The 23,989-nt window shown below is 39.7% G+C and overlaps 1 protein-coding gene across 5 annotated transcripts in view; it reads right to left on the reverse strand.

Annotated features, from left to right (window-relative positions):
- Positions 1-23,989, reverse strand: part of sema5ba (sema domain, seven thrombospondin repeats (type 1 and type 1-like), transmembrane domain (TM) and short cytoplasmic domain, (semaphorin) 5Ba) — a 229,250-nt gene that overhangs the window by 113,302 nt on the left and 91,959 nt on the right. For all 5 annotated transcript variants that reach the window (XM_044132807.1, XM_044132811.1, XM_044132808.1 and 2 more), the window contains 2 exons: positions 6,561-6,660; positions 6,076-6,121 (listed from right to left, as the gene is read on the reverse strand). In XM_044132807.1, coding sequence (XP_043988742.1) covers positions 6,076-6,121; positions 6,561-6,660 — 146 coding nt within the window. The remainder of the gene's footprint in view (positions 1-6,075; positions 6,122-6,560; positions 6,661-23,989) is intronic.

Consider the following 23,989-nt stretch of genomic DNA (forward strand, 5'->3'; position numbering starts at 1 on the left):
TGGTGTATTGTAGTGTTTGGTGTATCGTTGTGTTTGGTGTATTGTAGTGTTTGGTGTATTGTAGTGTTTGGTGTACTGTAGTGTTTGGTGTACTGTAGTGTTTGGTGTACTGTAGTGTTTGGTGTACGGTAGTGTTTAGTGTACGGTAGTGTTTGGTGTATCGTTGTGTTTGGTGTACTGTAGTGTTTGGTGTATCGTAGTGTTTGGTGTATTGTAGTGTTTGGTGTATTGTAGTGTTTGGTGTATTGTAGTGTTTGGTGTACTGTAGTGTTTGGTGTATTGTAGTATTTGGTGTATTGTAGTATTTGGTGTATTGTAGTGTTTGGTCCACCTAAGCTGCTGCTAAAAAGCTTGAATGCCTAACTGTATGAAAAAGGCTTTGATCGCTGAAGAGACATGAAACCACAAATTCTGAAGCAATTAAAAGAGTTAGCGAATTCATGTTGTCTGTTGAAATAAAAACTTTATTCACTATGATAGAAAATTCTCAAGTTGAACTTTTTAAAAGTGCTGAGGGTGAGCTGCAAACATGGATAAAACCTTTTCATTTTAAAAAACAAAATGGATTTATATTTACACTGTCTTAGGCAAAGTCTTAGACTGTTTCTGATTACATAGCCACAGTTGTATTTTTTGTTTTGTGTTCTTATTGTGCAAAATGAGTAGAAATTAAACAGGAACTCGTCATTTTCAGAGGAACAGTAATTATTCCTCTGTCCACAAGATAATCTAGAAAAACTAGATACATTCCAGGAAAAACCCAAATCCTCCATCAGCAGTAGCATTTTTTTAATATTTCCATTTTTTCCGAAATATCTTCATGTTTGACGTCAAACTTTAAGCAAACTAAAACCTAACGCACGTTTAGTCAAGAGATTGAATCGGCTGTAAAGGAAAGTGATGTAATTGCATTACTGGATTGCCAACTGTAGCAGCTTTAACGCAGGAAGTTAAATTACAACAGCAGTGTTTAGGCTGATCCTATTATACTCTCTGGCATGGAAAAGGAAATAAGCCTGCAGCGTTGAGTAGATCTTCAGTCACACAGTGCCGTGGTGTCAGACACATTTACTGGCGCCCCTGTTGAAGAGGTGAAAAAAAAGTCTTAAAATAAGCTGATCTTTTATGCAGCAGAAAAACATGTGGGTTCGTTGAGTTCAGAAATCCAGGGTTTAAAAAATGAATGTTTTCACACATTCATTTCACAAAATGAATGTGTGATAATCTTTGACCATTCCTCAAAGATGATGGTCTTTGAGGACCATCATCCTTGGTGGAAGATCATCACGAGGAATGATTTTTGACCGTTACTCTTTATATACGTTCTCTGGACTGCTAATCGCTCTCGATGCTCGACTTCAGCTCAGCCCACAGGTTTTCTGTAGGACTTGAATCTGGTTATGATTCATTTTGTGTTAATCTGGACATACGCCATAAATTATTATCCTCTTGAAAGAACCAGTGCTGATTTGTTTTCCATTTTCTGCCAGAAGTTACATTTTTTTAAAATTCCCGGTTCTTCAAAGAGTCACTGCTGCCGTTTTTTCCAAGATGGTTTCCAGTGAAACAGGCCCACAGCATACTTATCTTTGGACATCAGCTGGGGTTTGTCCACATCCTTTACAAACAAGCATAGTTTGCTGAATAGTTCAATTTGAATCTCAGCTTATCGAAGGTTGACTTAAAGCTTTAGAAAACTCTAAATGTTAATATTTGTGATGGTAGGACACAAAAAACAATTTCTTTCCTAAACAACTGGCTGATGTAGAGATAACATGGTTGTCATGGTGACTTAAAACTTAACCCTCCTGCTCACTGTTCAGGAATTTGTTTGAAGGTTGTTGTTTTTTTTACACATCTTGACCAGGGGTGGCGATAAACATGAGATTGTATCATTTCCACATTATTTAGTATGAAGTTTCTTCCATCTAACAGGAAAACTACAAATTTCAAGCAGACAGAAATCAGAAAACATGGCTTTCATATCAACATACATGCAACCATTTTGCATCCTTCATTACGAGGTCCAGCAGAAAGTCTGTATTTTTGATAATGTTTTTCCTGTTTTCAAAGAAGGAAGTGAATCTCTGCAATTTGAGAACACTAATTTTAGTGATGCCGATGTTAGGGTTAGAACAAAATTGATATCTCCGTGTTGAGAAAAGCCAGCTATTATGCACTCATTCTTGAACTATATCATTTTCAGTAAACGCAGCTAGCAGATGGCTCTCCTCTTCAAACAGGCCAAAGCTTTGCATGATGGAGTTTTTAATGTACGACACACAGGAGATGTAATCAAATATGATGGGGGGAAAAAAGCAAGCAGAAGGTTTATTGAGTACTTTACCGTAAACAGACGTTTACTAAACAACAGACAATCAGCGTCAGAAGTCAAGGCATACTGCGAATTTACACAAACGAAAATAAACACATGCACACAGTTCATAGTTATAGTCTCTGTATGGCGGTAAAACAACACACCTCTACATTTCCCTAAAGGTAAAGGGCGTGCTGGGGTTTGAAATGTGTTGTCACCAGTCACAAGCCCACTTTATTTCAGTACAAAACTTCAGCAATAAGTGCAAAATGTCAGCAAGATTGCTCGGGAAAGTTCGGCAAACTAAAAGAAAGACATCCGAATTCATTTAGAGAATGAAACCCTGCACTACTGCACAGCGATGCTCTTCCCACGGTGGCAGAGGTATTTCAGTCTAAATCACACAGACTCATGGAGAATCCTTGTCATTTTTAATGTGTGATGCAACAGTAAAGCAACGTTGTGTGCCCCCCCCCCCCCCTGCTAACTATACCAAAGCTTTTTCCTGCTGAGAGCCAGTGTCACCAGAAGCCTTTCACAGAATGTGCAAAATCATCCACGAAGCTCTGCTGCTTAATTAAACCCTCTCCGCAGCATGCTACATAAAACAGCTAAAAATAAGCACATTAACAGCCCTGAATCGTTTTTTTCCAGGTGATTCAAGCTATCAGCAAAAAAAAAAAAAAAAAAAAAGATGCATGTCGAATTCTGGATTCTTCGTAGCCCGAGTGGCGAATATTTTTCTTTTTTCCTTTGGTGAGCATTGAACTGTAATCTTTTTGACTCTTCACACAAAGTGAAGCAATTAAATCTCAAATTCTCAGGATGTGAGAAGAGCGGTAAGGAAATCACTCGAGGAATCTTCAACTATCTACCAACTCATCTTGAACATTCGTGTCTTTACAGCAGAATGTTTTAATGTGTGATGCAACAGTAAAGCAACCTTGTGCCCCCCCCCGAGCTCACACTGCTAACTGTACCAAAGCTTTTTCCTGCTGACATCTGTCGGCGTTTTAACAAGGTAGCGGGAGGACGTTCCATACGTTTTATGCAAATCGACGTGTAAATTTGCTTAGAGTGACATCAGAAGCAGGAAAATGACATCTAAGGGAAAAAAACAGAACATCTCTGGAGAGATGAAAAGTGGCCAAAAAAAACCCCCAACAAAAATTCTTTTTTTTTGTGGCAATTTCCTTTTCAAAAAGTAAAAGTATGTTTCGAAAAGGAAGTATATTTACTCACGTGAAAATGTTTACATTCATCATGATGTATTCTAACTGCAGTAGATCATATAAGTAAAATATGCTTTGCATGGAGTTGAGACATGCAGATGTTCTTACTGTTGCTGGACAGCAAGAGAAAACAAAAGTAAAGATTATAAAATAAATCTTCTGTACAATATCAGACCATCTCAGATCAGTTGTCTGCATGGTGGTGGACGGGTGATGCTCTGGGGTTGCCACGCAGTTTAGGGAACTGGTTGAAGTATTTTAAAACATTTTAGAGATTAATGAGTCAAAAGTACATCATCACCTGGAGAATGAGCCTCAAATGAGAAATGGACAATGGCCCAGTCAAAGTCCAGACCTGAGTCTGATCAGAAAACTGTGGTTGGTAAATGGACTGAACGTCTATAGCGCTTTACACTAGAGTCACAACATTTATACACCGATACGGATTTGCCATCGGCATGTTGTAGGAATAAGCTGGAATCGAACCCACAACCTTCTCATCACAAGACGACTACTCTACCCACATATCCACAGTCGCCGCCGAAGATCTTTGCACCACAAAATACCTCGAAAGCTTCAGTGGAGCGAGGGATTGTAAAGAAGGATAGTAAATAATCCTCAGGAATAATTTGAGAGGCAAAGAGAGTCACACAAAGAAACGCCTACGGCTGAACTATCTACTGGATTTTCCACTGCAAGTGGGTGAAGGCTACTTTTTCTTTTTCTTCTTGACTGATACCAGCCGATGAAGGCGAGACGGAAACCAGCTGATCTGTTTCTCCCAATTTGCGTTTCATTAACAAAAACGTTTTTGCGGTGCCATAAAATCTGCTTCATTAAAAATAAATCAAAGTAGTGACGCATCGTCTGAGTTGGGAGGGTTTGAAAACCAACCTGATAACTTTTTCTGCTAGATGTCACAACAAACTGTTCCCACGACATAAAAACTAACATGACGTGTATCGTTGAGATGACGTCAAATATATTTTATGAGTATATAAAGAAACATAGACAGCCTGGAGCATCATCTGTGTTTCATATTCAGACATGGACTAAATAGTAGTTCATGCTTTTAGTGTGCTACAAATAACTCATTAGCAAATATTATAGCTTCAGATGAAGTTAAAATGCCTAATATTCTGCTATAAATGATTGTATTACAGCCACATTCTCCATGTGATGTTTCCTCCAGTTACAATTCATGCCTTTGGTACAAGAGCTAAAATGTAGCGGGCTAAATGATGCTGCTCAAGAGGCATTTTTTAAGCAAAGAGCAGAATTGTGCCTGTTTTAGGCATAAGCAGCAAGTGTGAAATAACAGCCCTGAAGTAAAAAAAAAAAAAAGAAAAAGAAAAAAAGAGGAAGAAATCCCATTAAACAAAGCTCTTTTGCTTGAAAACACACATTTGAACTGAATATTTTTAGCAGAAGGGCTCCAAATGACTGCAGGTTGTAAACATCACACGTCGTCATTTCCAAACATGCCTTTTGTAGACAGAAAGTCAAACAGAAAACCAACAGAGGTTGTTCAGGAAGCAGGAAAAGAGGCACTCTGTCGCAATCGTCTCCGTTCTCCTAATGTTTCAACCTAAACTTACCAAACTGGACATTTCTGATCGAATCAAACCGTCTCACGATGCACCGTGTTGTTGCTGTGAAATAAGTGTAAGATTTCAGCGCGTGTCGAGGATGTGGAGATGCACGTCTTGAGTTTGACACCCTGTTGATTCATCTTTGCCGCTTTTATTTTGAAGCTTACAAGAAAATTACGATCGAGTTGGCCTTTTGTGTTGAAAAGCTGGCTAATAATATACATGATAAGAAGCGTATTAAACAAGCTGTCAATTCTTAATTAGTTTGCCAAGTAGCATTTTGGATAGTCTAAATGCCATTGCAAAAATATTATGAATTGCTAGCAGTTAGCCGCTAGCAACGCTAAAGTTAGCATGTACTTCAGAGCTATCGGTTGCTGCTAAATTAAAGCCCTTTTTAAATGGCTTTAAAAAGGGCTTGGTTGAAATTCGTAGTATTGTTATTTTTTCTCTTTCTCTTTTTATCGACTTATTCTATTTTGTTATTGTTTCAGCACGGCACTTTGGTGCAGTTTTAAACCTGTTTTTAAAAGGGCTATATACATAAATTTGACACCGACACTCATAATGAAAAGAGGATAATTCTGTATTTTTCACGTACTAATTAATTTGGGTATTCTACTGCTAAAAACACAAAAAAAGGGAAGGTTTTAATTAGCTTTTGGCATTAGGACAACTATAGACAGAGAGAAGCATAAAAATAACAACTCAACAAAGATAGCGGTCAAATGTGAAGAACTTATTCCAACCCGATATTTTTTTTTAATTTGAAGCACAATTAAAAAAAAACTATTTATTTTTACCCGGCATTGTGAGCTAGATATGTATAATCACAGCCTGACTACAAATCACAGACATTCATATCTAAAATCAAACCCACAGCGTACGAATAAGCAAAAGAAAGCCACAGATGAAAAAAACAAAACAAACCTACCTGTATTAGAGAGAGGTTACGGAGATCCAGTCTGAATAGGTAGTTTCTGGATTGAGAGGATGAGAAAGAGAAAGAAACGTATGAGTGATTCTTTTCTGAGTGAAGAAGCTGCGTTGCTGCTCAGTAAATTATTGTTTTCAGTCCAGTGGAAGTCGGCGGTATTACACATTCGTGAAATATCCGAATTACTTCGACATGAATGACTGTAAAAAGACCAAACGAGGCACAGAGCTTAGCTCATATCCTTTCATCAGAGCATGCACAAACACACACGCCCACACACAACCGCAGTGTGCCGCATTTCTCTCAAAATCCTTCCTCCTGCCAAAATCTAAAGCTTAACTTGGTCCAGAGGGGCTGCAGCAGAGCAAGTTAGAGGCGTCATTATCCGAAAACCGCGCCGGATGAGTGAGTCAGAAAGGGTATCAGTTTCTCAGTAATGTGCTCTGTAGGGTGAGAAGCTGAGTGGATTTACAGTTTCTTACCTGGCACCCACAATGAGCTCATCCCTAGTCAGATCAAGGGTGAGCTGCGAGTAGTCTCTCACGCCGGGGTGGGAGAACGTGAAGATCCACGGGCTGAGTGCTAAGGAAGAGAGAGACGGAGGAGTTAGCAGAGGCACGTAATCCTGTGAAATATGGCGAAGAAGAACAGTTCAGATTTCTACTTAGCAAAAACTCTTGGCTTTGAACAAGACGGTCACTTTCGGTACTTATTTGATGTTCAAGTGGAGGTGTAAGGTCATATCACCATGCGTGACGGGTTAGAAGAAAATAAACAACTACAGTGCTTTACAACGTATTCATCTCCCCCTTTTCTTAATTTTGGATTTTAATTTATAGACAAAAAAAATATGGTGTAAAAATATGATCCGTTTGTGTTCAGACTCAACCTAAAGAACCAGATTTCCTCTACCAGTCGCTCACATTCAAAGATTGACATTTCTAGTCATTTGTCCTTATAAAGAAGCTGAAGCACAGTCAGAATGAACTGAATTCAGGTATGGACTTTGACTAGGCCACTCTCACACCTAAATACGCTTTCATATTAATCAATCCGTTGACGTTCTGACAGTATGTTTTAGGGTTGGAAAATAACTCTCAGTCCCAATCTCGAGTATTTTGTTCCCTCTAAGAGGATTTTGTAATATTTCCATTATTGTCCTGTATTTTGCTCTGATTTGACAGTAACCGCCAGCAGCACAACTCTGCCGCTAGTTTGCACATCCACACTCGTTGGGTTTTGATTGCAGCCAGAAATTTAAGTTTTGTTCTCGTCCGACAAGAGAAAAACCACAAACATGACCTTCGCAGGACCTCCGTTCAACAGCAGCTTTCTTCTTGACATTTTCCCAAATCCGGACTCGTGGATTTGGAAAGCGCAGCTAACATCCCAACCTGAGGCACAGATGTGTACAATTTCTCCAGAGTTACCATTCCAGTGCAAAAATGTAAATAAATAAAAACATTGACATTTGCTGCATGTCAAAAATGTTCACATAGTAATGATTTCTCCTGGTATTGTAACTATTAGCCTTTTTTGCTCCCATTTTGTCACATTGTTTTCTATTGTCTCATATGTAACACAAAAGTCTTTTTCCTTTTTTTTCTTTTTACACTAAACAAGCTGCCTTTCTACAGACTAATCAGCCTGATTAGTATTGAGCAGCAGACCAGAGAAAGCCTGCTCCAGACTCAGGGTGTTTCCTGTAGAGGAGCACAAAACCTCCTGGGCCACATCAGGCACAACGCCCCTGATGCAAGCAGACGTCCTTACAAACACATCTCCGTATGGGGCGCCAAGCTCAATGCTCGGCGCTGTTTGAGTGTGGCATTTACAAATCTGAATTTTAAAGCGGCAAAGCGGAGGGGCCGACCGGCGAGGCTTTTAACGTCACATCGAGTAATGCAGGACGGAGAACTTTCTCCTCCGTCTTTGTGGGGATCCTTCTGTGCTCGTCTCTAAACGGATTTGGCCGAGTCAAAGTTTTGTGCGGCATGGAGGGATTTGCCATATCTCACGGCGGACAAACAATTAGAGCCGTAAAGCAAGGACAGAGGTTCCCTTTCACGGCTTAAACAGCTGTGGTAACCAGATTTGAGATCTTTTTTTTTTTTTTTTGTCTTGTCCGCTGTGTTAGAACAGAGTTGAATAACAACTGGGAATAGAAACAAAAACTACAAACATTTATTTAATAATAATAATAATTAAAAAACAGTGCAAATGTACATTAAAAGGTGGAAAAAGTGTGGAATTAAAGGGAAGAAAAGACAGATATAAATAATGACAAATTACACATGTACAGAAGAGAAACGGACAAACTGGTCGTTATTCTGACAAAGTCATAATTTCTCTGTAAAAAAATAAAAAAAAAAGGTCTTTGGTGAAACTTCTTGGCCTCCGTACCATTATTGATTCTCACTGAGCTTTTGAAACCTCGAATGCAACCAAACGCGACTCGTCTCGCAGAACGTCCTACGCCAAAGTTAAAAGGGAGGTGGATCTCAGGATTGATGGGGCCCATACGGCCCCCCCATCATCTGGAAACACGACCAGAGAGACGACTGACGACGCCGCGGAACAGCATGGCGCTCGTCATTTAGGAGATGAGACCGGCATTCGGAACAACGCACACATATTTCGTATCGGTGTGTTAATGAGAGAGGACGAGCTGTGCGAGTCGTCTGCCAGATGTGGATTCTGTTGTCGCTGGACAGCTGTTGTGTTTATGCGTTTATAGCGGTGAGACGCAAGGAGGGCTGAGTTTGTGGAGATTTCTGATGCAGTCAATTTACAATTCAGAAAAACAAGGGATTCCAAAAATGCATCAAAGCATAAAGGAAGCTAATATCAGGCTAATGAGAGAATCTTAGAGAAAATGTACAGACTGCACTGAGAAGCTGGGTGCATCAACCAATCACATAAGCCCTGCGCTACATAATACTTACATATTTATTAGAAGTTTTTGTTTTTCACTTCTGAATCTGACTTCTCTGCATTAGTGTGGGTGTATGTATACATTTGAGCCTGAATATTTAATTTAGTCTCAGATAAGAAAACTCCACATTAAATGTAAATTCCCATTAATTAATGCATCACAAGTAGTGTAATTTTAATTGATCAAGTACAGGGAGTAACAATATGATTTATTATTATATATATATATAGCAAAGTCCTGAGCCAGATTGTATTGGGAAATGTGATGAAAAACAAACATCCGCAAACAACAGTGAATATATTTCTATTTATTCAATAAATCACCAGCAAAAGGGGTTTTTGAATTAACAATGTTGCTCATTTTGTTGATGTATTGTTTTCGATTAAAATGTGATTAATTGCGATTAATTAATTGCTGACCCGCCACTAATTATAAGTCATTAAATCTCTATTTCTGATCAATTCATCCTGGAAAAAAAAAACTAAACAAAAACGTTTAAATGAATCACGAAAAGCCGGAAAGCTACCGCAACGATTCTGATGAGTGCATGTAAACTTCTGACCACCACCAGAACCAGAGCTACAATATCGATCTGAAAAATCAGAGTCCGTAACGGACAATCTCCTCAGCCGGAGGTTAAGCTGCGGCCCCTCCGGTCCTCTAAACTGAACCTGCTAGGAAATGGAAATGTGCAGATAGACAAGAAACATAAAAATAAAACAAGAGCAGTGAAACCAAAGCTGTCAAATAATCTCGCAGCAATAGAAACCTCTCAGCAGGCCAAACATACAAAAATAAAATAATGGATGAAAATGCCCCTCTTGTCTGCAACAAAACACAGCTTACAAGCAGTAATACTTGCCAAAGTCGGTGCTGCTCAGCACTGACCACACAGGGAGCGAAACCTTTCGCCCTGGGGGCTTTTTTTGTTGCTGTTATTTTCAAGCTACAAAAGACGGATAGAAACCCCTCCTGCAAAAAAACAAAAAACAAAACAGACTCACACTACCATATGTACGGATAATAGTAAAACAACAGACGCCTCGTCGTTTCAACAGCAGCTCTAATCCGGTCAAGAGGATAGTAAAAGTCAGGAAGCAGAAGAATGCCAAGTGACAGAAGCCTTACAAAATTGATAACAGACTGCAAAACACTTTTACAGATGCAGAAATCATAAACAATTCACTATATAATTGCTCAATTATTATAAATGCCTTCTACTGCTCTCGTAATAAATACTTGGGCTAATACGGGCTCCAAAAGGTCTGCCCTCTCACGTCGATGGAGGTGTTTTATTTGTCTGGCCATCTCAGACGTGTCAGGTGGATGTGGAAGTTAGTGTGAGCAGGTGAGTGGGGCCAGAGCTGCAGGACTGTCTGATTTATAGCTGGTGCGGGAAGGAGGCAACAGTCTGCGCACTTTTGGGCAGCTTTAGCCTGGTAGTCTTGGTAAACATGCTCGCAGTTCATGTAAAAAATCCATCATGATGGACAGAGAGGGAGCGCTGGCTTTCCACAAGGGAGAATAAATGTGACGCATTGTGAGACTACAGAAAACTGTCTCGCATTAGCAGTCCAAAAGCCAAAATAGTCAAACCACTCACCGAACCTTCTTGCTTTAACATCAAAATGTCTGCAACTAGTCTGACTATTGATGGGCTTCATGTTCTTTTCTCTTATTGTGGCGTTTTCTCGCCTCTCGTTGCTTCCATATGCTGATAGATAACACAGCAGTCATACAAACCGAGATATCGTCGCTGAACATGACACGCTGCAACCCACAATCCACCCACGCCTCCACATTATAGCAACAGTGCAGGTCATTTCTGCTCTGATATGTCGATATAGCGTGCGTCGGCACGCTCTGACAGATTAAGGCTGATGCCAGCTGTTGAGACACAAGTAGGGTCAAAGAACCAAGTGTAGTGTAAAGAGTCCACTGTTACTGTCGGTATGTTTCCATCCAAATTACAGAACTTCTATAATGTTTTGAAATCAGGGCACGTCATTGGTTGTTGACGCTATGTAGGGCTGTACCAAACAGGAAGTAGAGATTGGAGGCTACTTTACTCTGGAAAAGTTGTTGGTTTTCAAGGACTGTGTTGCTGTTGTTCAAGCTGTAGCTGTTCTGTCATGTCAGCAGGTATTAGCGATGTTACATGTTGTCCCGAGACGTAGAGACGAAAACGCCAGTCTGCTGACTGCAACACAACTTGTTTAGCAAATGTGTTTCCATCTCCTTTTGCATCAACTCTTCTTCGGCAAAGTCAAAACAAAAGAAAAAAAAATAAAACGCCTCAAGCGAGCGTAGAAGCTTTTCTGCCAAATGAAGGAAGTCATTTAAAATTTTGCCATTTCCAGCAGCCTTTCCTAATACTTCGAAACAAAATTTTGTCATGACGTGTTGCTTCAGAGTGGACCCAAATTCAGAGAGGCGGAGACAGCTTGGAGGTGAAGGATGTTTTAATGAAGAAAAAAAAAAAGATGAATTACGAGTTCAAAAGCGGTAAAATTGCCCATTCGTCTGGTTTGAGGTTCTTCTGTTGCCAAAGACCAGGTTTATGTCCAACTGAATGGAGCGTACTCCTCAAGCACAAACAGACATGTATCGCTGTAAACGTATTTTCTTGTCCACTCGCTGGAAACTTAATTGTTTCACAATGTGCTCAGTTGCACATTAAAATTAGTGACGAGCTGCCCTTGATTCTTATTAATAAACTTGAAAACTGACAATTTAAAGGACATAAATTCTACACTTTTGCTCAGGTTCACATATCACAGCAAAAGAAACAATAAATGAACATAAACAATCACTGGGCTATGTTATTTTAGAAGCAATGAAAATAATAGCTGTTGGAATTATTACTCAAGTTTCTTGTGAAAATACTGCGATCATTTTTGGACCACGGTTTTCTACATGTGCAATAAATTACATCCAAATCCGATCCTTACTTCACCGTGTTCAAGCTGTCTTTGTCAACGACTTAATTTCAATGTCCGAGGAAGTGTAAGCAAGCAACAAAACGTCTTTTCACGAAACCAGAAAAACCAGCGCATTCATCGCATTTAGCAAACCCTGAAAGCAAATGCCACGCTGGAAAGCTAACCGAAGCTAATTTAATAACGTCGGGTGAGTGGGCTGTATGCCAGCCCATCAAAACAAAATTTGTCCGACCCCCCCTCCTCGTTAAATGTAAAATATATCCAGGAAAACATCCACAAATTAAAACAAATGGCACTTTGGGAAATGTCAGACAGCTTAAAGTGACTTATTCTCCCCATATAATAAAGGCCATTAAAACTGAGCACGAGACACGAACCGTAAAAGAAAAGGGGGGGAAAAAAGACTGTGCGGTGGAGAAATAGATAACAAGAAAATAATTTTCACAGAGGCGTAATGCACCTAGCCATAAAAAACAGAGGCTGTTAGTGTTCAGTTAGAGAGTTTAATGCGAAACATAAATCTCTTGAAATCCATACAGGGGAAGCATATAAAACATTTCAACACATGGCTGTACAAAAAAAAAAGAAGAAAAGAAAAGAAAAATAGAGCAGAATTTGATTAAATGACATATAGGAGAGCTCACAAGCATGTTTATTCTTTTAAAGGAGCCTAAGAGCAACCAATCAGCTTTCACTAAGTGACATTTATCCTCCTGCTTGCAAGTGGCTTTATGTTTCGCTGCTGGCTTCTTTCCCCTCATAACCGTCTGAGTGGGCAGCGGGGAAGGCTTTTTCTCTTACAGCTAACTGGGGGCTCAACCCGGACATGAGGAATGACGACGTCTGTCTTCTACCTGTGCAAACAGCAGGCGAAGGGGGGATGAGGACATTCATTTCGCCCAGGTTTAAGTCAAATTCCTCCAATCTGCTCTTAGGTTTTTCAAACATTTATTCCGTCCCGACGCGTGGAAAGAATAAAAAAAGGAACCGGCGACTGATAACGAGTCACTGCAAGGACAGGTCTGGATGAAGAGCAGCCAAATCTTTAAAATGCCAACCCATTACGGGCCAGGAGAGGAATAAAAGCCGGAGAAGCTGAAAAAGCTCCACTGGTCTGAGTTTACCGAAAGGGCTATCCGATAAAGATCCCATCGTACCTTGATCTAATCCCTGAAAATTTGAGCCTTTGGATCTTCTTCGAGCTAAGCTGTCAGACCGAGTTAGACTCTAATCCGGGAGAATGGTGTCAGCTTTTAAGGGTATGGCCCAACGTGAAATATAGGAAAGAGACCTTAAAGTATATTTTCCATTGAAGCCGTGCAATAAATCAATCTGAGACCTAAAAGTTGTGCTTCTAATAAGCTTCTCTAAACTTTGTATCTTCTGGAATCTAATTACCCCAAACCCTTAATCTCCCCTGAACGGTATTAGCACTGCGGCGCTGTTAAAATGCCAGCCATAAGTGGTTTAAACCCCTAAAGTATCATTTTCTCTGGAGGATTGCTGCCCCCTCTGTGTTTACAGATGGAGAAAAGTAAAACCCTGTGATTTGCAATCTACATAGTAAATGAATAAAAAGCTCTATTTCCAAGAGTAATAAAGTTTTTAAGTAATCAGGAGTAAATGATTCCCTTGGTGTCTTCATATAGTATAAATCTAGATTAGTTGGTTTCGGAGACTGAAATCAGCACCCAGGTGAATAAGGACCCAAACCAAAGCTGACTTATATCATCCTACAATGATTCAAGTCTCAGAATCCTCCAAAATGTTCATAAACGTTGATTTCATCAAACTCTGTTCTAAAAGCTGCTAAGCCACTGCCGGGTTTTGGTCTGGACGACATTACTTGCGCAGAAGTCAGTGGTTATTCGCGTGATGAATGGAGTTGTCAAGCGGTGCGCCACCATCAATCTTCCTGTGTGAAACGCAAACAGACAACCAAGCGTGTGCTTTGTTTCCAGTCAGCAGAGCTTGAAACCTAACGGGGTGTACAAGTCAATAAACCACCATTTACTGATTAAACGGCTACAAAACTTTGCTCTACGTTAGTGTCACCGACTTTGACGTCCGTTTTCGGCACGCGTTTCACACGGGAAGATTGTTGGTGGTGCACCGTCTCTACTTTCCACTTTCTATGTGAATATTTGTTGATGCCAGTGTAAATATCAGTTTAAAGAAGCAGTTTAAAGAGACTTGATATTATGTTTGCATTGACCGCAAGACTGCAGATAATAAGGGAGATTTCACTTCATTGATCTAAATAAGCTGAGTTTAACTCTAATAAACATTTTACCAGTACCTTACTTCTAAAATCCATAATTTCTGACAAAAAATTAAAAAAAAATTTAAAATGGGGATATTAAGAGCATTCCTCCAATCAGCTCCACCCTAAAGGTTCAGGGTAATATCAAAATGACCGTCATCCTACCTGAGATGCTTCCTGTAGAAAATGTCCCCCCCCCCATTAAATGTTTTTAATCAATCAATTTATTTGTATGGCACATTTTGCACCGTTAAGCCAGTTGTGTTTTTTGTTAGGTTTTTTTTTAAATGGTTGCTGTCATTGTGACGGTTGCTGAGCCCTTCATGGTCTTCCTTATAAAACTCTGAAAGATGTCTGAGAGGCACCAGTCCATCCCACTTTATAAAACTAAAGGAAAACATTCTGCCTCAAAAATATGACCCATCGTATTTCTCAAACCATGCTGCACGGTACTGTAGAAATTACTCAAACTGTTTGCTGTTTTGTTCAGGTATTCAACAGGTTTGTTTCGGGCTTCTGGGGCGATGGTTCCCTTTTGGACAGACGTGCAGGCTGAGCATGAACGCACCGGATAACAGATGGCCCTTATGGCTAATTTTTCCGTGTCATTTTTGTTCAGGGTATCCACAGCACTGTATCGACGCTATCTGAATGCAAAAGCAGCTAAAGAAACACACAAAAAACTCAATAATTGTACTTATTGAGTTATTTTTGCAGGCTGTTTGGCTAAATGTTACCACTTTTTAAGTGTTAATTCATTTGGATTTGTTTCTTAGCCTCATCAGCTCTGCCAGCGAGTATCATTGTCTCCCCTCTGGCTGGTTTGACCGACAACCCACACAGATTAATGAGGCAGAAATCTTAATGGCTTCGCTCAGTTTCAGAGTTCGAACGCTGGAAGCTAAAGGAAACTTTCCACATAGATCAGAGTTATCGTCATGACTCACGAGGGTCCAATAGACCCTCTGAATTTGCACCCGAAATGCTAATCGGACTCATTTCCTCGAACCTTTCCATACATCACATCTGTTCTATATCTCACAAGCTGAATTCAAAAAGACTGATTAGGGTTTAAAAACATCTCACAAACTTAATATCCGTTCAATTTCATTTAATGTTTCCGTCCTTCTCCCTTGATTGCCCCGGGCTCTTGTTTTCAACCCCAAAAGCTAATTCAGTTATAGGACATTTTCACTCCTTTTACGGTTGAGATCAGCGGAGGAAATGGATGTTTATTATTGTTATTATTATTATTATTATTATTATTATTATTATTATTATTATTATTATTATTAATTTATTTTTATTTTTTACACAAACCCAATTAGGAAATGTTCCGACTTCATTTCAGATACGAGGTGGAAAAAAAAAAAAAGCTCAATCAGCAGAAAACGGCCATCTTGTCTTCAGTCCAGATGATCAGAGTGAAAAGCTCAAAGTAACACGGCGAGGTCCGGGCGCCGGACCAGAAATCACATCACAACTGTTCCAAAAAGTACATTTTAATCCCACGGCGGGCTTCTTTCGTCAAGCCCAAACAACAACAAAAAAAATAAAAAATGGCCGTCGCAGAGACTCCACACCTGAGCTGCTGGACACCGAGGAACACGAGATCGATTCACTAATTTCAGTATCAAATGCAGGGTGTCACGTTGTTAGAGTACAAGACTTGTATATAATTTGGCCATCTTGTATTAATTCTGCGAACATTTTGCAATTTCTTTCAGTATTTCTACAACATATGACATAAGAAGATATATAAGGCTTTTGTTTCCTTTTGTGAAACACTACTTCAGGTTGCCGGCCAAAAAGAATTTTAGGCAGCGTAAAGTGTTTGGATTAGAAAATCTACACTCAAAAAAACTGCATTTTATATTTTAAGTGAGTTTCTGTAGCATTGAAATTTGTCACATTTTAAGTGAGTTTTATACAGAGCTAAAATGGATCAGACGCTGGTCACAAGTCGCAAAAGTTAAGACTCCAAAACTACACAAAAAAAACAAAACAATATTCAACCATCATTTTTGCTTCAATTAAAAACTCTTAAGTAAATCTCACAGAAAGTACACATAGTATACACGAATATTACATAGGAATGCAAGTTATGAACAGGTTTTTGTTTTGCTCTCACAATGTTTCTATCAAGTTTAACCTCGGCGCCACTAGAAAAACAGCCGGAGGCCAATAAAACTAATCTAACGAGCCGGATACCTTATTATGCTGCAGAATTACGTGAAACTTCAAATAAAATATCCCATCAAGTTTTGCACTCAAACAGTTCTTTATCATCGTGATGCTGTAAATAATCATTTTGCTATAAAAAAAAACAAAACTGACACCTTGTGCAGCTCTAATTTATATTTGTGTAGACATGATTGGTCCTGATTTTTGTGATTGTTTGTTATCTTAGACATGCTAAGAAAAAGACATTGAGGAAAAGTTTGTTTCCAGTGTCGTTTTCTGCATGAATAAAATAATAATAATAATTATGAAATAACAGGACAGTGAAAACTGAAGTTAAACCCTAAAAAAGAATCAAAATGAAAGGACGCCAAAACAAATGAAGTAGCCAGCAAGTTAATTGGGATTAAGAGGAGTTTGACAGTGTGAGTTCATTTAGAGAAGTCCTTTTTAAGACAGCTTAGCTGGACGAAATCCAATTAAAACCCCCACTGGAACACCACTTGGAGAATATTTCAATATTGCAATAAAATTGTATTTCCATTAAAATTAGCTTTACTCACTTTCTGTGTCAAAGCAGCCTTTGGTGTGAAAAAAACAAAACAATACAATAGAAAAACAACCCTCCACTGTGGCTTGTTTATTTCATCATTAGTATTATAATCCGCCATCTTGGTTGGCTTTCCTTCTCAAGTGCTCCGTTGTTTAATGAGCAATAAATGACAAATATTGTTCTAAAGGTGAATGTCTATCGTTTTATTTCGGGCGGCGAAACGTAATAACAAACTGTTTCACTAATGGAAATGAGACAATCGCAGAGAAGCGATGCTAAAAAGAAGAGGCTATCCGCAGGGCAACATGGATGTTTCCAATATTGTTAACAAAAATGGTCACAGGACGTCTGGCTGCTCTGAGCCATTTGGCAGATGAGTCTGAGAGAGAGAGATAAAGAGAGAGAGAGCGAGAGAGAGAGAGAGAGACAGAGACAGAGAGAGAGAAACAGAGAGACAGAGATAGAGAGACAGAAAGAGAGACAGAGACAAAGAGAGAGAGAGAGAGATCACTCCAAGAGTCAATTATCACACATTCAATGTACTCCAAACAAATTTTCCCACAGCTATCCTTAGTAAGTGTGAAAGTAGAAATTGGGAAACACACAGGTGAAATGGAAAGAAAAAAGAAAGCAGGTCCTGTAAAGCACAGATTTACAATAAACATTCAGAGAAGACACGCGGCGTGTCTTTGTGTTTCTCCAGGAGAGAAACGTGTTCCTGCAGTTTTTAATGGGTTTTCACGTTCTGGTGTTACAGCCACAGCCCTCGACGAGGCGTTGGGATTTTATGTGGCAGACCGACATGAAGCAGAGCAAAGCTTCCAAGTGGAAAGAATGTGACTTTGAAGTGTTTTACCTGAGTTACAAAAATCTCACAGTGTGGCTTAATTTTTGCTTTCAGTCCCTCTGAATTAATATTTGTGGAGCCAAATGTTCCTGCAGTTACAAGAGTTGTGCGATGCTTCATATTTTGGCATTTGATGCCAACACCAATACTTTTTAATTCAAGTTTGATATGTCAAACTTCTGACTTTAAAGTGTTTCTGTGTTCTTTCTGTGAATTGCCTTGTTTAAACCTCGGACAGAATTTGGACAAAGTTGGTAAAATAAAAATACTTATTGCATGACATACTCGCATGACAACCAGAAACATTAGAAAAACAAAGCAAATCTGTGAGCATTTTCCCTAAATAAACAAGTACAAAAAAAATTTAAATTGAGAACAAATCAAAACAAAATATTTTTTTAGGTAGAGTTGAAATTTCGGGAGGAAATTTGATATTAAAGTACTGATCCTACCACACCAGTATAGATCCTCTACTGATATCGTATCGTATCGATATTATCAATATTTTTTAATATTTCGATACTATATTATTTCAAGCACTTACTTGAAATTGCTTGAAAAAATTAATATTTCAAGCTGCTTCTTTGGGGCTGCATATCTACAAGGATTGCAAACAGAGAGATTAAACTTTAAATATAAATACAAAACAACTTCAGTGCAGTCATCCCCAAATGGATTTAGGTCTGGACTTTGACTGGGCCATTCCAACTAATGAATATGATGCATTTTGAATTAAACAGCGTCATTGTGATAATTTGCTAAATACCCTCTTCCTTCCACCTCGCAATTATTCACTACTTTGTGATGGACACGGAATAATAAAAACACCTACATTTCGAGGATGTAATGTGACAAAATATGTATATAAATGTTCAATGGGTGTGAAATCTGTTGCAATTCACTGTAAAATCCCATCAAATCGGATTTGTTTACTTTAGTTCATATCAGTCTTTGCTGGTCTCCAGGTCTGTCTCCTGTTCTTCTCCTATCTCCCCTATAACTTTCGATTTTCTCCATGGCTGACTTACCGAAAGGTTACGTTTTGAAAGAGGCTTGTCTTGCCTCAGCGGAGCTCCGTTCTCCTGCTACTGAGCCGCCCCATTCCCTCCACTACATGACCGAGCCCAGATAGAGGGCTCAGTAAAGGAGAGAAAGAGCCCGGAGAGACCGAGACCTGATCAGCCACCGGAGGAACAGCGCCGGGGCCAGGAGGCTAATGGCCTCTTAGTCAGTGACTGGTAAAGATGTCTGTCAGCGTTTCTACTGACAGGACTGCAGCACTCTCGCAAAACTGACCAAATAAAAACTAAAAAAAAATATAAAGGAGATATTCAATTTGAACCAAAGAGCCACCTTTATAATGGTTGGCAGCATAATAACAATCTTAAAAACCCGACTCGGCCTCTTTGAGAGTGGCTCACTTGTGTTGGGAAAATGAGTTTATCTGAAAGGTTATGTTTTCATATTATTATTCTTTTGTGTTTTTTATTAGGCCCCTTTTCTTTCATGGTACATTAACCGTTCCAGGACATGGGGACAGTGGTGACCAGAAGCTTGTGACTCGCTGAGATGATATTGGCAGAGAGACACAGGAAACAACGCCACGTCAATAATCACGCCCGGACTTAAATGCTGTGTGATCAATTAGGCCACGTTGCAGCTGTTTAGAAATACAATGTTCATATGATTAGATTATACTCTGTTTCAATAAAAGGTAGTTGAGGACTGAGAGCCAGCGGAGTTGACCCCAGGCAGTTGTTTGACGGCGGCTCTCTGTGTCTGGCTTCTCTTCCCTCTTCTGCAGAAAAGTAGCTTGTGTTCTTGGTTGATTCCTTGCAGGTTGGGAGCCAAAATAGACCCAACAACTTGGGTTGGGTCTATTTACATCCTGCAAAGAAAGTACATCCTGCTCCACCTCAGATTAGTAGAAATCTACTCTCTTTATTTTATTCTCCTCGTAGTTTCCCCCTCAAATCTTGAAGCACTCAAATTTTGAGTCCTGCAAATCCTCTAGATTTGCAGGACTCAAAATTTGAGTCTTGAGGATTTGAGTCAAGTCAAGTCAACAGGTGTTGACTTGTTCAGTCAGAAGTCAACAGGTGCTTGCTCCAATTTGTTGCTTAACTATAAAGTTTCATAATCGGTCACACATCCTTTATCTTTAAGAAATCAGGTACTTAATCATGTCTGATGAGTATTTTATGTTGTGTCTTACACAATTACAAGGAAATAATTGTAATTATCCTCTTTTTTTTTACCGGATAAAAATGTAAGCAAACCTTCCAATTGTATATTTTCGTTCTGATAATAAATGTACATTAAGATTGAAGGCATCATTTCACCAAATACTTTAAAAAAAAGTATTTTCTTATTGCTTGTATATTCTGTCACTTTATTAAATGAATTCTGCTGGCTTTATTACATGGACAGAAAGAAAGTTTTAAAATATTCAGATTATCTTTAATCCAGTATTTATACTGTGAATTAAGAAAAAAACAACAACAACAAACAATTACCAATCTGATGGGTTATAAGTTTCAACCAATTTGTCAACACAAATTTGAAAATTTAAAATGACCCAGTTTTGGGTCAATTTCATCCAACCTTTAGTAGAGGCCATAACCCAGTATGTTAGGTCAAACCATCAACCCGACCCAGTGGAGTCAAAACAACCCAGCGGTGGGTTGGTCCAAATTAGACCCAGAACTGCGTTACAAATTGGATTGTTTTTAATCCAGCATCTTTTAGTGGGCATTTAAAAAAAAAAAAAAAAAAAAAGTGAGCAAAAGGACAAAAACAAAATCAAACCAAAGCTTGTTGACATTTTGCAAAGTCAGAACATTTTCCCAACTCATGAATAATGTGACGAAAATCAAAAACTGGCACAAGAGGACAAAAGTGTGTGAGAGAAACACTGAATGTGTGAACACACTGGTAAACACATCTCAGTCTAGAAACTATCACAATTCTACCAATCCTTTGTGAGTGAAGACGAATTTTTGGGGAGCTGCAATTCACATTTCTTTTCCCCGTCGCGCCTGTTTAAGGCGAATGATTGAACGGTTCTCATAAGATCATTTGTCACCATTCTGAAAAGCAACAGCTTCATTTGAACATGACAGGCCCATTAGGAATTGTGACACATTATATAAAAGATGGAGCGGTGGCGGTGTTAAGGCAGAGCTGTCATGTCAGCCGAGGACGACTCGTCGCACAAAACGTGTTAGTGGAGGATTTAAAAAAAATAAAAAATAAAAATCTATCCTGCAGGTGGAACATTTCTAGCAACACGCCGCTTGCTTAATTACGGCTCCCAGGGTTCTCAGCGGCCTGAGTCCTGCATTTATGTGAGAGCACTTACTGAAATGTCACTTCCCTCAATGCCATATATGTAGATATTTATTCTAAAGTGCTCTTTCTTTGATTATTGCTTCCCATACCTACTTCCATTAAGGGGAATTTCTGATATTTTCAACAATATTTACGTATTGTACACTGTATTTAAAGTAGTTTGATGGTTCCTAAATATATGAATATAAAAACTCTCACGTCTAGAATTCAGTTTCCCTTGTTTGTGTTAAAGAGATGGTCATAGGATGCGGTCCGTGACACAAAAATGAACTTTTCTGCTTTGGCTGCAGCAGGAGGACTGGGCCTCCGGTGACTGATCTGGAATCGGGAAAGGCAGCATCCACCGCCTGCTATGAAAAGCTATAACCTGTCAGAGTCTCTAATTACGAGGTCGTTTAACTGCCAGAGTACGGAAGATTTTTTTCTGCCTTAATCCAAGAGCACACATTTCCAGTGTGAAAGTAGGATTTCATGTGTTTTGTTCTCAAAGTGCTTAACGCTTGTACTCAAAACTTCTCTTCTCGCTCAGACTTAGTCTCTGCTCGCTCACAAAGCATTCGGTTTGCTTCCGGAAAACAAAATGCACAGTCGCTTAGCGACCACTCAGCCAATAGAATGAAAGTGTTGTGCTGGGTGCGTTTGTTTCCTTTTAGCGGGTGTGCCTGTGTGGCTGCTATCGATTGTAGCTCCCTGCGCCTCCTGCTGGATGTAGGGAGTTGTAAACATTCATGAAGACTCCTTCATGTTTATGACAGCATCATGTCAGTCTTATCCACACCCCGTCAAATAAATGTTCTCAAGCCCCTTTATGTCCTTTCGGGAAGTCGGAATCTGTCGGAGAAGCCTATTTTTACATCTCACTATAGCGGGAATGTTTCTCATTTTTAACGAGATGCAAAATTCTTCTGATTAAAACGAGTTTTTGCATCTCGCTATACCGTGAAACCGCTATAACGAGAAACCGCTTCTGAATTTATTCCCCAACTTTGGCAGTAAAAAGCTTCCCAATATAATTACACCGGAAAGTTGTGTTGCATTTATTATCGGTTGGTTCTTTGGGTGAGCGGCGAGAGCGGTCAGACTCTTCACTAATTATAGTCATCACCGTAGTTGCAAAGTTGGCACCCCGGGTGCTAAAGCGCACGCCAACTCTTCTGCAAATATGTGTTGGGTTTTTTGCCACTCTGACTCCCTATCTGATGTGAGCCTAAATGCTAGTTGAAACACTCTCCTACTGCAATCATGAGTCACTAGCTGTTTTATCATTTAATAAAATGGTTTAAATGGAAAGGGAGGGCGGTGGGGGAGCTTAAAAACCATTCCGATAATATAAAAAGAAAACAGATAGAGGAAGAATAACGAAGAGGGAAAACCCCCGGCTGCTTTTCATTTCTGAGTTAAAATGCCAATAACACAGTTAAATGTTTTCTCCTCTACGATCCGCTTTGCAATCTCCCAGGGCAGCATCAGATATCCAGCAATACCATCAGCCTGGCCCCCATGAAGCACGCTACACGCTTGGCTCTGCTCGGGCCTGATCGATGGCTTCAGACGCACCCACGCGTCCGAAGCCACGGCTCCAATTAGACCTACCACTGGAATCACGAGAGAGCCGAGAAAACAGAGACAGATAAGGACGGCGCAAGAGATCGGCAAACAAAGGCGATAACATTTGCGCTCCTCCAGAGCCCTGGAGACGGCAACGCGTCTCTGAAAGGCAAAGCCATTCAGAGACCCGTTTCCAGAGAGAAATGGAAACGGCAATAAAATAACTAATGCCTTCTCCGCGTGATATGTGGTCAGTGATGTCAGTGACGTTACTGACGTCGGACCACTTTTTTCAGTAACGAGTAATCTAACGCGTTGCTGTATCAAATCCAGTAGTCAGACTACAGTTACTTATCAAAATCATTTTTGCGTTACTGCGTTACTATCTTCTTTTGTAATTTAATCGTATTTCCTCTACTCGTCTTGTCGAGTGACCGACGTCTCTATGCGACAGAAATGTAAACAATGGAGGGAGATGCGCATTTTGTTGGTGGAAAAACTGGAACTATTTTCAGTTTCTGTCGCCAAGTCCGATTATTATAAGCGGCTTTGGGCTTCATTTTTTTTTTAAGTCGCTTGCAAATTTAATGAGTGGCGGTTTGCGCCTTTTTGGGCTCGTTTTTGAACGTGAAGTTGCTCATTTGGGCTTGGAATAAGCAGAGACTCATAATAAATCCCAGAATTTGTCCGTCATTAAGGTAGTTTTAGTCAGTCTCTTCCTGTCCATCATTTCCCGGATGATCCGTCCCGCTGTGTCTTTGCCGTTTTCTGGAGCGCAACGTGAAGCTCGACGTCATTCAGAGGTAATACATTAACTTGACATTAACAAACAACGAGACCAATACGAACAGCGCAATAAACGTGAAAACAGCCACGAATGAACATGTCCGTAGTTGGCAAAAATTATAATGGCAAGTTAACGCCATTATGATTATTAATGTTAAGATAAGTGTCACCAATCTGTGCAGCCATCTTAGCTGTGGAGCTGCAGGAGGAGCGCTGTGCTGTGACACCAAACGCAGGGCCGTAACGCAGAACCTGGAGGCTGGGGGTGTGGGGGGGCTTTAAAATCCTTCTTGGAGTTTTCCAGACAACAGTGGACCACACAAATTACTCACGTTTTTTATTTTTTTGGACAGTTTTTTCTACAATCTCCTCTTCAGTTCAGCCTTATGAGTGGAGACACATTGTTGATGTTACCATTATAAAATAGCTTACAAAAAAGTATTGGCAAAGATCAATGTGATTTTCATTGGTGGAGCGTTGTTGTTAGCAGCTGCTGAAAGTAACT

This window comes from Gambusia affinis, linkage group LG11 (genome assembly GCF_019740435.1).
Source record: "Gambusia affinis linkage group LG11, SWU_Gaff_1.0, whole genome shotgun sequence".
In the NCBI taxonomy this organism is placed as follows: domain Eukaryota; kingdom Metazoa; phylum Chordata; class Actinopteri; order Cyprinodontiformes; family Poeciliidae; genus Gambusia; species Gambusia affinis.